Source organism: Lathamus discolor, chromosome 1, assembly GCF_037157495.1.
Source record: "Lathamus discolor isolate bLatDis1 chromosome 1, bLatDis1.hap1, whole genome shotgun sequence".
NCBI lineage: Eukaryota > Metazoa > Chordata > Aves > Psittaciformes > Psittacidae > Lathamus > Lathamus discolor.
In genome coordinates this window covers 118,609,363-118,624,072 of record NC_088884.1, presented here as the reverse complement: position 1 = coordinate 118,624,072, position 14,710 = coordinate 118,609,363, and the positions used below count along the sequence as shown (strand labels likewise).

Below are 14,710 nucleotides of genomic sequence, written 5' to 3'. Positions count from 1 at the left end.
TCTCCCGAAGCACTGTGGGATTACTGTACATTTCCAAATACTCAAAAGAAATGTTCATCTTAATCACCTGACAGAGTTGTACTTTTCTGGAGTTTCAGAAACCTTTCCAACTCCAGACTTATCAATCATTCATATTGTTATTCTACAAATGCCTACTACAGACACAGCACAGGAATTTCAGCACTGTGGAAAAGTCTGGCTGTGGGAGGAAAACAACTTAAATTATGAATTACAATGAAAAGACAAAGTTTTGAGCTTCCCTTGAAGATTGTTTTTTTTTAGATTTTCTAACATCAGAATGTTTCATAATTAATATCTTAAGCTTTTTAAAACAGTTTAACCAGTGTAACTAGAATGCGAGGATGCTGTCCAAGATTACTCATTTTTAAATTCTTCCCTTCAAAAAGCATCCAAATTGATACTTTTTTCTAAAAATCATTTTGATTTACATTTATCTGCTGGGGGGGGTGGGGGGTGGAAGGGTGGAGGTGGTGGTGAGGGGAAGAAACACAGAAAGCTGTTCTAGACACCAGAAATTTAATGTTTCTCTTTGACCAGGATTGTCCACTTCTTTCTAGAGTGAGGGTGCAAACTGAATCATACAGTTGAGAAACTGAGTACTTTGGAGATAGTGTAACCTACACACATGAAAGAGGGGCAGCATTTCATAAGGGATCTACATCACGGCAGCTCTACATATCTAACCAGAACCCAAACCGCTGTGTAAGGAAACCACATACTACTGCGAGCAGAAAATAACAAATTATCCTTTCCTGTTCAGACACCTTCAGAGACCATCACTGTCAAGAGAAAGGAAATGCTCTGGAATATTTGTGGCTTACATTTGTGTCCCCCAGTAAATCTGGCTTCCATTTTTCAGATGTGAATTCTGTAGGAGGCCAGTTATGCTCAGACCTGTACTTAAAACTTTGGGGTTATTCACCACTTCCATTTGGGGGGTTAGGAGGAATAACCCAGAGGACAGCCAATTTGCATGATGCTCAAAGGTGGCGTTCAAGCTAATGTGAATAATTCCACAGGAATTCCTCATTGTTTTTTTTTTCATTTAGCATTATTGTAGCTGTTCGTACCTTGAACTTCTTAATAAATATAATGAACTACAGTGGGTTGATGGACGACTGAGCCAACTTGCCCCTAGGGTTACAGTTTAATGACTCACATCACCAGTCTTGTAGGGAACCAAGTCTGCAGTTATCTAGATATTTATTTATTCTCCATTTCTTTGCAGGAGTTGTCACAACACAGAAGAAAATGTACCAAGAGGATGACTAAGCAGTCTTATTTTGAATTCCTAAATAATGACCAGCATGAGTCAACCTGGCAAATTCTGAAGTCCATGGAAGAAAACTGATGTAAAATAGGAAGTATAAATAAATGCCATTGGGAATGCATTATATAAAAGTTCTTATTGCTGGCATTTGAAAAAAAAGGACTCTTAAGTGTTGCCTCCTAATCTCATCCCCACATGCTACCTACAGCACCATCTAACTGTAAGGCTTTCTAATCTATGGCACGAGAATGTAGAGCCTAAAATGCTACTGATGTTTGCAATGCACAGCTCCTTTATGGCATGCACCTTCCACAGTCTAATTCTTTGAGAAACAGCCTTAGCAAGAGCATAATTTTACAGACTAGATGTACTGCAAGCCTTAGAAACACAGAGCCTGCTGACTAGGCATATTATTCTTCAGAGCCTTGAAAATGAAAACACAACTAAAATGGCACAATAAAAGTTCTGCTTCCCACACCTCTGGAAACTCAAGAAAAGTATCAACATCTTCACAGAGTGATTATTAATGGCAGAGGGTGATTATTAATGACTCCTAATGATGAGCAAGAACACATCCATAGTGCAGCCTTTCTTGAACCCTGTGGCTGAGACAGCTCTTAATCACTGCAGTCACTGCTCTCACCAAATTTTATGCATTCCCAACATGTAAGAAGTTGGCTTTTAAGGGAAACCTGCACCCAACACTGTCTGCTCAACAGCAAGCTGAGAACAAGCATGTCCTCATGGCTGGGCCCCAACTCTATTAGTTGCCTGGCTGCATCTGGAAAGTTCTTAGTTAGAACTTAAGATTCTTCATTTTGCTTATTTTGAGTACCCTCCCCCACAGCAGTATAAATACCAGTAACACTCCAGACAGGTGTAGTGTGCACTTTGCTTGAGAAACAGCAGATGTTACAGAACCCCCTTGGAAAGCTTGTTGGAATGATATCTGTTTAACTCCCCACTGCTCTCAAAGTGGCTTGGCTTTCACACACCCCCCACACCCCTTCTTTTGTTGTTGTCGTTTTGCTTTGGGTTTCATTCAAAAAGGCATATTAGAAGTTTTCTGGCTGTATTAATATTTATCTCCTTCAGTAGTAGCCCGAACCATGACACAAAGCCTTATTCAGTTGTTGCAGAAACCAATTCATTCTGGACTTCTGTCCTCTCAAACGTATATCAAAAAAGAACCAATGACTAACTGAAGGTCAGGCTAAAAATAAAATGAAATCATACACATATGCCACCTCATCTCATGCCTTGAAAGCAAGTTTGTTTATGGCCAAACTGACAGTGAGCCAAGAGCTGATTTTGTTACTCCTTTAAAAAGACATTTTCTGTTTAACAGATAGCAAACAGAAGTTTCTAAAGAGCAAAGAATACCTAAATAGATCCATATACTGCAGCCTACTGGGCATCATCAGTTTAAAATCAGAAGGATGCATCTGGCTGATGATATTCACACCACACCACACCTACATTTAATCATTCTGCAGAAAAGGAGAGAGGTAACTGGTGAGTCATTCCACCCAGCACCCCTCTGAGTGTGGTTAACATTTACCTTTGGTTAGCAATTCTTCCGCAGCATCAGACATGTCCACACGAAAAAGCAAGTACTGCTGGGCCTCCAGGAGAAGACCTGGGAAGTCTTTTTCAACAGAAGCAAAATGTTCAATTTTATTTTTCACAGATGCCAGCACCTGCCGAAACAACGATAACAATTACTGCTTCCTGCCTCACTCCCAGTGCAGCCACAGACCGAACCACTCAGGCTTTCTCTGGCTGCATTAAAACAGAGTTATGACAAAACTTATGGTCATACAGAATTTCCAGTTCCTTTCCAGTTTCATTACAAATTTAATTAAAGCATTGAAATGAGATGAGAGGCTCTCAGACAGGTGGAAAAGCAACAGGTGGAATTGGACAGAGCTAACGTAAGGTTTAATGAGACACCAAAAATCTCGTTCCAATAGGTACAGCTAACAGTTGTGGTCAAATACCTGATAAAGTGACCGCACACTAGGCTGGAACACCATGTTGGTGTTGAGCAGAAAGGAGCGAAGAAGAGGCTGTGGGTAACTTGCCAGCTGAGTAATAATCCCAATAAGCAGTAAATTGACATGCAAGGAATTCTCCAGCATGTTCTCCAGCTTTGACAACACTACGCTGATGAACGGTCCTGCAAGAGAAGAACAAGAAGGAATGAATGCTTTTGTTTCCACAGGAGAAAAATCCTAAGATCCAGGAAACAGGCATTTGAAAGGAATTTTGATCATCATAACCAACAAAATTAGACCTCCCACACACTAATTAAAGCCATTAGGGAGAAAAACCAAACTGTATTTGAACAGACAAAATAGACTTAACAGAGGTGTTAAAAGCTTTGTGATTAGAGGCACTTTTGCTAGCCAGCCAATCAGTTCACATTAATGGCATATTTGACATGCATAACTATTCTCTTTGCATGTGCCAGTAAGGATTTAGCCTAGTACCTTATGGTCTACTGTTCTATTCCCCCTGAATTTAATTGGAATGGTATCACTAGTTTCAATGCAAACAGAATCTGCCCTTGTTACTCTTGTTGTGCCTCAATTCTATGACTGGGCAAAGGAAATTATAGCTAGCTTTCTTATAAAAACGCTGTGGTGTTCTAAAGGAAATATAAACATTCTACTCTAAACATAAAAATCCGGATCTGTGACAGTTCACATCACAAGAAATGGCATCTTCAGCACTGCAAAGAGTCACACAAAGCAGGGAAGACATTAAAATAGATTTATAAACAAAATTATCGGTAGACGTAGGCTTAATCATATAAATGTCACCAATAAATAATAGCTTTAGTTTGTGTATTCCTGCTGCAGGATAACTGCTGAAATACAAAAGCATTTACCATGGAAGTACATAAACCTCTAGTGATCAAGCTTAAGAATTGTTTGCAAGGCTGAGCATGACTTTAACCAAATCCTACACATCATTAGACAATACAGCTGGTGAGATGCTTGAGGCAGTCTGTACAAGTGACCTAAACACAAGTAAAGCCTTAGAAATATCTCTTGTCCCACACCCAGCCCCACCACACTATTCCAGCTGTGTAAAAGCTAGGGAAACCATGCAGAAGAATCCCTGGGTGATGTTGATACAGCACTGCTAGCTTTGAAGATACCACCCTTGTCCCTGGCACAAGATGCATGCCACGGGCATTTCTAGCGTCAAGCAGGTGGCTATAATCTGACCCCATCCCACCACCCCTCAGCTAACAAATGGCTGATGTTTGAGCTACTTGGGCATAATTTAGCCCAGCTTAATATGCCTGCTGTGAACTATGGCAGAGGCTAAAGAAATTCTGGGCAAACAGAACAGTAAGGAGCAAATCAGAAGCGCATACGTTGCTACTTCACCTAACATAGCTTCACTAAAGGCTGAAGTCTATCATGTTTTATAGCAAGCATGAGTACAAAGCAAGCACTCCCTCGAGATTCATTTATCATGACAACACACAGCTCTGCTCACAAGAGGAAAGGAAGGAGGGCCGGTGCTGACAAGGCTTTATGTGGCTGCTACCTTTCAACCACCATGCTGGCCATCAGAGTGAAGGTTAACATCATATCCTACAGGAATCCCACCTGCCTGGATACCCAGTGGAGAAACCCCAAGACATTTTGTTGAGATAGAGTTTCTCCTGTCCCTACATAACCTACTGCTTCCCCTCTCATGTTCATGGAGACATTTCCACAAAGCTCCTGAGGACCACAGTGCAAATGAACACTACTGTATCAAAAGAGATGGCAGGGGAAGGAGTTGAAAGACATCACTGTTTCTCTCCTCTACATCAGACTTGGAAGCTAAGCAGGTTAAGCTGAAGCTAAACACTTGTTACAAGTGCAGCACGCCACTACAACAGAGGATACCAATACATCCAAAAATTTCTCAGTGGTAGAGTGACTTTTTCCCCCCACAAAATGACTGGGACAAGAATCAGAGCTTGCAAGCCTTGAAAGAAACAGGGTAAACTGATGAGAAGTCAAAAAAGTAATTCTTTTCCTGACTGTGCATCTTTATGTGGCGATGAAGTCAAGGTCTCCTGTTCCTGAACACCACATTCTTTCTTGCTCAGGGGGAAATTGCACATAGACAGGCATAGGACATTTTCTTCATAGATCCACAGACCTGAAAAGAGCATCTCTGCACACTTATTGGGAGCCTCTATCTGATATCTGATTCTGCAGAGAAGCCCCATGATCGCATGAGAGCATCCCAAAACAGTGAAAGCAACCAAAAATCCTTATCACACATACACAAATATAGCATTCCAAATTAAATGTATTATTGTATTTGAAAGACACTGCAGTCTTAACATTTCTGAGGTACTGTTATGAACACCTCCTTACTTACAATCGCTAAGATCTTTAAAGCAATGTAAAGAGCATAGGAGTAAAACATGTGGATGGGGAGCTAACAGCAAGGCTTTTCATGTTTGTTTTTACTGTTTTGTTCTGCTTGGTTGTGGGGTTTTGTGGGTTTGGGGTGGGTGAGGGTTTTTTTGTGTGGTTTTGGTGTGGGTTTTTTGGAAAGGAACAAACAGAGGCAGGGATTAGATGAAGAACAAGAGTCAGGAACAACATTCTTGAGCTGCACTTGACAGCAGATAATGGGAAACAGAAAGGGTTGAATGTGATTAGCTTCTGGTACTACAGGAAACTGTCGCTACAGCAAAAATAGCAAATTGATTGAAAAACAGGCTGAATTTTCAATTAACAAACAGTGCCAGACATGCTGGCCACAGCTGACCAGAAAGGTCTTCATTTCAAAGGACACAAATGCTTTTTCCCTCTCCTTTTAAATGAGCAAGAAGCCATCTTATAGAGGTTTTGTTTTGGATGAGGAAACCTAGATACATTATAATTTTTTATTATTTGTATGACTGTGGTATCTAGGAAACCCAATTAAAGACCAGAAGACCCTTGCGCAAGGAGATGTACTAATACAGATCACAAGCCCACTCTAACCTTCGGCAGCACTGTCATTCCTGAATGTCTTGGACAGTCTGCGGAGACCAAGCTTAACATGCTGCCTGGCACAAGGCGGAAAAAACATCGCAACAGCGAGGGCGGATCTACAGTGGAGGAACAGGGTGCCAGGACACAGCATGGAGACAGGCACGTACAGACCTGGCACAAGTGCTGCCACCTCGTGCTAAAATGGGAAATAGCAGAAGGAAAAAGGCAACGTGATGCATCAAAGATGAAAGCCACCAGAAAGAGATTATTTACCTGAGCTCTGTGCACTAGAATAGTAACTCCATTTCAACTGCAAAAGCTTCCTCTAGCGTGATGGGGTGCTCACATACAAACAACATAGCCCCTGCTCAAGATTTTAAACAATTATCAAAAGAAAAAAGCAACCCAAAAGACCCCGGAGCACCACCATTTGCTGTCACCACACTGCTTGCTCTGCTCTGCTTTCATGTTGGACCTCTCACTCTTCCTGGGCCAGTCTTAGCTATTTGGACTATACTCTCTTTAGTGCCAGGACTGTTCCTTGCTCTGTGCTTGTTCTGTGTGCTGCACACTGCAATCTCATTTAGACACCTTTAATAAATATGCCTTCCTGTATTTGTTATGTATGTCATTAACAGGACATTCCACCTGTAAATGGAGCACTCTGGCTCCTTGCAGAGTGCTTAGGAGAAACATCCTCCTTTGGTCCAAAGGGAGATGACACACTCTCCGCAGAAGGGGTGTCTGCTGAGAAATTCTCAAAGTCCTCCTCCTCTTCTGCAGGAGAGACAGGGTCAGGAGTATCCAACTGCTGCTCCTCCAAGCTTGCACTGTTTGGATCCAGCTCCTTAATAATTTTGTCATACTGTGCAATGAAATCCTCACCATCTGTGCTCAGCAGTCTTACACTTAAGTTAGGATCTGCCTCCTGAGAAGAAAGCTTCAACTCTTTGTCTGGCTGTGGATCAATCTCAATCATTTTCTGGTTTATTTGTTCTTTCATTACACCTTGAGTCAAGCTTGAATTTCTCTTACTGTGCTCATCCAAGTCGATTTCCAGTTGGCTCTTTGCAAGAGGCCCATTGACTACAGTCTGGCTTTGGACCTTATGTTCTCTGGCTGTATTTAAAGTTTTCTCCTTGGAGTTGTCATCCTCTTGAGTATCCTTCTGGGCACATAACCTGTAAACCATAATATCATCCTGAAAGTCTGATTCCTCTATATAAGATCCTTTGACAAGCATGATGGCACTTTTTTTCATTTCTTGGATGTATTTTGGTGGCTCTGCAGGTGGCTGCATCTCTGCGTTTCCCAGATCATCATACGGTTGTGTTGAGCTTACATCAGAACCAGGAGAGATCCCTGTGTCATAGCTATCATCCCATTCTAGCTCCAACTGCATCTTTTCACTAAAAGGAGTTGTTTGAGAGGAGCTACACGTGCTAGGTGTCCTTTGCTGGAGCCAAAACATGGGGTGTTCCACATCTGTATTGTTCTCCTCAGCAAGCGTTTGGATAAAGGTGTCTGGATCAGGGTTTACTCCATCATACAAGGCAGACCAAACTTTACAATCTTTCAGGCATTGAAGGATAGCTTCTTGAGCTTCCCCCAGGTACTGCAAGTAGCTGAGATCCACAGCTCTTCCGTATTCCACAATGCAGGTAGATTCAGAAGAGCGTCTACCAGAGTCTGAAAGTAAAGAAGATTATTCATACCATGAGTAATATATCAAAAGTTCTTAACAAGGCACTCACTAAAACATGGCAGTTGGAGTCTTTAGACCCAACCATCCAATAAAGCATGAAGATCAAAGCATAAAGGTTGAGAGATTTGCTCATAAACACACGTGACTTGTTCCTATTGCCAAGACAGAGCTGTAACTCTGAGATTTCTGAAAGGGCAGTCCACATTCAGCCTTTGAAACAACACTGACAAACTGAAGCAGCAAGAGTTGCTGGCATGTGTCTGTACATTATTTCCACAAATGTATATTCAAGTTCAATACCTGTTCAAAAAAGGTTTCAATAAACCTGGACACATGGCAGTAATTCACAGAATCACAGAATCACAGAATCCCAAGGGTTGGAAGGGACCTCAAAAGATCATCTAGTCCAACCCCCCTGCAAGAGCAGGGTAACCTACAGTACATCACACAGGAACTTGTCCAGGCGGGCCTTGAATATCTCCAGTGTAGGAGACTCCACAACCCCCCTGGGCAACCTGTTCCAGTGCTCTGTCACTTTCCCTGTCCAGCCTTGCCCTGCTTTTTGTTGTCCCCATTTCCCTCTCCTCCCATGAGCTGCTTGCAACCAAATCAAACTCAGTTCATGATCTGGCCTTCCCCTGAGCACCAATTACCTTTAGTTTGTGCTGCTTTTGTCCATAGAATATAATCTTTTCCTTGGCTTTCAACTGTTAAGGTGATCCCAGTGGAGCAACACACTGGCGTCAGGGCCAGCAGTTTTGCAGCAGACACAGAGTAACAGTCTCTCTCTTTCACAGCGCAACGCTGGCTCAACATCATGTGGTTACATGGGATCAGGTACCTGAAACAACAGTGTCTAGCATCACTGCATCATCCTCTCACATTAGAGAAAGCAACAACATACAAAATACCATTCCCACCTTCCTGCCCTCAATAAATTAAAAGAAATAGTAATAATAAACTTGACAGTGATACCCTCTCAAGAGCGTAAAATCCTGACTTTCTATATTGCGAAGCTATGGTTTGATGGGGAACTGTCAACATGAGTAGACGTAGGAGATCAGTTGCACCAGAATAGGGAAGTGAACAATCCTTTGCAGGTGAGAACAAACTTGCTGTAAGAAGGGATGAAGGAAGTGTGGGATGGGCAGATGTCAAAGGCCAGCAGAGTGGTTTGGTCCCACTATGAAAGAGTTCTGTCTCAGAATCCTCAATTTATTTGTTTTCCTGGGAAATTCAGAGAGAAGCTGTTCACATCTGTCAGGCAAGCAGCCAGAAAAAGGAAGGAAGGGTCATCAAGATGTTTTACTGCAGTAGATGAAGACTGAGCTCTGAGGCAGGGGAGCTATGGGATGTACAAGGAACAGAGGAAGCACAGCCTTGTGTTGAACATCTTTAGAACACTTTTGTTCAGCTTTTTAAGAGCACTTTATTCAGAGCCTCAGTGTTAACTGAACTGAAGTTTTGCCATTTCAAATGAAAACAAATTCTAAAGGATTCCCTAAATAAACAAAAAAGAAGATTAAATGCAGCACTCTACTGCTGCTAGAGTGGCAACTTGAGTTCACTGAGGTCCTGACAGCATTCCCAGGCACATGAGCCAGAGCTAGAGAGTATTTCACCTTAATGCCAGTGCATGGAGCGACAGAGAGTATCTGAAACATTCATGTAGTCTACAGTGCTAAATTCAGTTACACCAATATTTCCAAATAAATAACCAATTCTCATCTAATACACACACCAAAATGGTAAGTATTTTGAAGTAATGCATAGAACCATCAGCTAAAAGCAAAAATAATCAATGCATTTAGTACATTACGTAACAATCTACCTACAGCAGTTCAGGAGCCTGAAGTATTCTCAGTGAGAGAGGACTCGTAGAGGTAGAAAACAATAGGAAAGAAGGCAGAAGCTGCACACAAGTATATAGCTCTGTATCACAGTGTATAACACACTAGAGAAAACATGCAGGAGAGAAGAGTTATACATTAAGAAGCAGGGAACGAGCAGTTTGGAGGTGATAAATATATTCCTAGCTTCTCTTCTCTCACTTCTACAGAAATAAGTCACAAGAAAAATCGCCTGCTCTAAAGATCACAGGACATAAATCACACTTCTTCAGGTCTGGTAGACTTTTGTCAGGATCATAAATATCCTTATCTCTGTAGTGTCTTGGATTTCTGGTCTCTTGGAGAAACCCCCATCCAGCTCTGCAACCACAGGCAGAGACTGTGTGTCCCAGAACTGGGATGAAGAGCGGAAGAAGGAGTTTGAGCTTTACCTTAAAACTAGCTGTAACATCACATCTTCACAATGCAAGCCTATGAGAGTTCTGAACAATGCCAAGGAGACCACACAGAGCTGAAAAAAAGATACATGTTGTCAGTTTTTGATCTGGAAATTGTACCTTTCCAATCTTCCCTGCATACTACATTACAAAATGGTTCTGCCCAAGCATCATGCTTTATAAGACACTGTTAGTATTACATTTCATTTTGTAAGCACTCCATGGGATTCTTTTTAAAGTTGTCTAGAGCTATACACATAACATGGTACATTTTAACAAAATACAATCCAGAATTTTCCTTCAAATAAGCTATTAAAAAAGCAGTAATTTACCAGTCTTCAATGTTACTCAAATTCATTAAATTAATGTTAGCATGAACTGAACCCTGTATTTTCCAAGATAGCTTGTTAGATTTTACCTCTGATGTAGAATTTGAACCAACTACAAGCCTTTTCTGAAAGAAAAGTTATAAACCATTTCAAGTTTCTGTTGCTTTAAGTATAAGGAATGATCAGTGTTCTGCACATTATGAAGCTGAATGCTTCTATAAATACAGCTTAATGTACTGACACAGACCAGGACTAAACAAGTAATTCTTGTCAGAATCTACTCCATATGGAGCGTTCACAATCCCTTCTTTACAGCTCACTTGAACAGCTGGGAACTATGGCAAGGCGTGAAGATTCTTTCTGAGACCAGGTGAAAGGAAAGAAAAATGGGATTCCTCATTGGAATTGCATGCTTGCCTTTCTGGCAAAGGTCTGATCAAATATACCTTAAACTAGGTACTGCAAGGAGTCACACTCAGCAGAGACAAAAATCACACCTATTCTGTGACAGGCACCCCACTTTCACTGGCTGTAGGACAGATTGGAAACATGGACTTCTGCAGGCTTTGCTGGTCACTAATTAGGCATACAACAGCTATCATATACTACACTTCTACCTGCCAGGGGCTTGCTAGACTGTACCCAAAATGGTAGAAACAGGAGCTGTAAGCTTTTGCTGGTTTTCACAGGCCACTGTGCCATTCCCCCCCTGGCTCCTAGTGCATATTTTCTGGGGCACATTCTCCCGTGCTGCTTGCTCATGGAAACAGTATCTCACAGCTGGCTCAGACACCAGGACCAGGCTGACTCTTGTGAGAGTTATTTAGTGTAAGCTGACCCTTTCCTAAAGTTTCAAGTTAGTGCTTAAATCTTGCCTCTCCCTATATTAATTATGTAAATTAAAATAATTAATATGGGAAATTATTTGCACTTTTCAGTAACTAAAAAAAGAGATACAGCAAAATAAGCAAAAAGCTACAGATATTTGTCTACCTCATATTTTCAGTCACTGAACATTCTTTGTAATTCATTTATGATTAAATCTTGCCTGGGCATAGCTTCTCTTCCACAGTATGGAATTTCCTCTTCTGCATTCACTCCCCTTACTCCCACTGTTAAAATGCTCTGCTCTAGCTCAGGAATATACATGTATTTTCCCTTCTGTGGTAGGTATCTCTGTGATGGCAAAGTTTAAGTGAACCTCACTTAGCCTCTGAAGAGCAAATGTTTCTTTGGCTACCTTCCCTAGTTTGATCAGAAGAACACCCACAGTAGAACATAAGAAAGGGAATAAGCAGAGAGAAGAGAAATTGGGAATGCTCATGAACTGGCCTGCTGTGACGCAAATCAGAGCTCAAACTTGCTGCCCTGCCACCGCTGCCTACTGCTTATACTAGGAGCTAACACCTAGTCCAACGACCTCATGTCCGCAGAAATACATGAGGCAAGTAAAAAGGCAAGAGAGGAAGAAATAACCAGAACTGGAGTTCACTTGATAGAACGTGGGGGCAGAGTTGAAGAGCTTCACAACAACCTTTTGGAAGAAGTCAGATCCTTGCAAAAAAAGTGTGTTTTTGCCAGGGGACATTAAGGTAAAACAGAAAATCTCATTTCCTCTGCAAAATTTAGTGAGAGCCAAGCCTAACTCTTCTTCACTCTGTGAGAATTCAAAAAACCTGCTACTCCCTTAAACATTCCTGTATTTAAGAAATTTCCTGCAGTTATAGGGAAACATTACTCATTTGTCTTTGCAACCATACTGCAATTCAGGAATCATAAATAAAACTCGTCTATTTCTGTATTTTGTAAAAAGAAAATATTTCAAATACGCCCAGGAGACAAAGAGGATCAAGTCCTTTTGGCCACCTGTCTGTACGTATGTTTAACCCTGTGAATTAATAATAAGTATTTTTATCAATAATAACGTATGCAGTTTTTGTGCTACAGAAACACACAGAAGGCTGCAGCTCTGGGTTTTGCACTTGGCCAAGCTACACTGCAGAAAACTCATTTAGCATCACCGAACCATTTTGGCTGAGATTCTGAATTGCTCAGGGCTGCAGAATTCTTTACAATTCCCATGGCGTTTGCCTATGGAACAGTAATTAATGATTAGCAGAGACAACAGCATTTGCATTTTTGTTGACAGAAGCTGTTTCGGTTTTCAGAGTTAATCCATCTTAGGGATGCAGCAGCAGCTGCATATAGCTATACTTGCATGTACTCACATTTCAAAACAAATTTCAGATGAAGCTACTGTCTCTAATACACAAATTTAATGCACATGCTGGTGTTCTGGCTTCTCTTGTACCTGCACTAAAACATTACTCTTATTTCATCCATGAAGCTGTGCATCGCACAAGACCCAGCCAAGACTGCCAGCCAAGCAAGGCTCAGGAGGGTAGTCCATTGCAACAAGTATAGTCATTTTCTCTGCCAGACAATCCAACTGTTAGCAAAGGTAACTCTACTATCTCTGTCAACAAGCTCTCCAGCCACTGTGATGCATTGTGCCTAGGCTGAGAAGGGGCTCAGTGCAAATTTGAGATAAACCTTATTACATTCAGGAGTGAAGGCAAAGAAAAAGAAGCAGCAATCTGATCACTTTGGCAAGAAAGCACCTTCTTTTAATCAAAGAAGAAAGCAGGCAACATGACAGCTAAGTAAACATGCTACAATAACATGGACTTGATTCCTGAGAAATGCACTGGCAGTGCTACAATTCACAATTTGCATCAATTTGGAGACATCCTTACAAGGGCTCCCATCATCTCCCAGAGGGGCTATCTGAAAAGGCCTGTTGCTTGGCAAAACTCCAAAGATCAAAAATGATCCTCACCACAAATACGTTTGTAAGTCCCAGGATGAGTTATCTATGGCAGCACTAATTCAGCAGTATCCAGAATACTTTTAATCTTCTAGGAGGATCCAGACTTCCAAAAGCCCTCATCTTCCTCTATCCCATTTCCTGTGTGTGTGAAACCACCTCACACATTTATCAACTTAGTATAGTGGTAGTTAAATGTCATGAAACACACAGAGGAAGAAATCACACATTTGGGTGGCGGGGGGGGGGGGGGGGGGGGAGAAGATTCATAGTTAAACATATACCAACTGAATATATAGAATCCCCATTAAAATATTTGACCTGCATCCACGCTGAGTACCTGAACTTCCTTCTTGCTCGTCTTACCCGGAATGGTGTGTTGATTCGGCTAGTAAGCGTATCTAGGATGTGCACATTCTCATGTCGGTGCAGCAAAATAAACCGGAGGAAAATCTTGAGGAGGGCTGGCTCTGAAACAGTACGCAAAAAGAGATCCAGGTATGCAGTGGTAGTCATCACCTCTTCCACAGTCATCTGCAAGCAAAAATAGTGTAAATGCAAACACAAAATATCCACCCATCTTCTGCAACTATACACCTGGCAAACACTCTAAATTCTCTATACATAACACTGCCACAAAACCAGACAGAGGTCTTTGCTTTTAAATTTGCAAAGAGCATGCTTCTAAATGGCTCATGAGCATTTTGAACCAATTTCTTATCTGTCTTGCTTCCCCAGGAAAAAAAACTTGCCCCCAACTGACACTGCAAACCTCACACATACTGAAATATGAAGAGCAAATCATAATAGAAGCTCCCCACCACCTTTCAGCCTGTATCAGCTCTTTTGCATCACATTTCTGTCATCCTTCAGAAGCATTTTGAGCTGATGTGAATACCTGCATCTATCATTTTATAACAAATAAATGCCAGAGCACAAAGCACAGTACAAACTCATGGTTCTAGAGCTTTAAACAAATGAAAATCCTTATAGCTATCCAGAATTTTTCCAGTTTTCCTTCTTTTTATTTTCCCACAGCACTATTCCTCATTTCACTCAATTTTTAAGAGGAGCATGTATGTAGATACACACACACAAACCAAAATCTACTGACTATTTGTATATCAAAATACAATTCAAATATCCATCCGACATTTGCATACCCTAACCCACACTTCTCTGCTTATTGCAATCCTTTGAATCCTATTCACAGTATACACTGGCAAAGCAGAGAAAATGCCAAAGGCCACCTCTGCACCACGTCCTGCTGT

At 41.4% G+C, this 14,710-nt stretch overlaps 2 protein-coding genes across 4 annotated transcripts in view; one reads left to right on the top strand and one right to left on the bottom strand.

Annotated features, from left to right (window-relative positions):
* The window catches only part of GATB (glutamyl-tRNA amidotransferase subunit B), a 57,997-nt gene extending 56,608 nt beyond the window's left edge, over positions 1-1,389 (top strand). Inside the window, exon 13 of the mRNA XM_065692717.1 lies at positions 1,250-1,389. Within this exon, the coding sequence (XP_065548789.1) occupies positions 1,250-1,372 (123 nt within the window). The 3' untranslated portion in view covers positions 1,373-1,389. The remainder of the gene's footprint in view (positions 1-1,249) is intronic.
* FHIP1A (FHF complex subunit HOOK interacting protein 1A) overlaps positions 1-14,710 on the bottom strand; it is a 91,911-nt gene that overhangs the window by 2,596 nt on the left and 74,605 nt on the right. For all 3 annotated transcript variants that reach the window (XM_065692677.1, XM_065692686.1, XM_065692697.1), the window contains exons 7-12: positions 13,806-13,973; positions 10,278-10,357; positions 8,650-8,837; positions 6,940-7,980; positions 3,292-3,470; positions 2,853-2,991 (exon numbers count right to left, since the gene is read on the bottom strand). In XM_065692677.1, the coding sequence (XP_065548749.1) occupies positions 2,853-2,991; positions 3,292-3,470; positions 6,940-7,980; positions 8,650-8,837; positions 10,278-10,357; positions 13,806-13,973 (1,795 nt within the window). The remainder of the gene's footprint in view (positions 1-2,852; positions 2,992-3,291; positions 3,471-6,939; positions 7,981-8,649; positions 8,838-10,277; positions 10,358-13,805; positions 13,974-14,710) is intronic.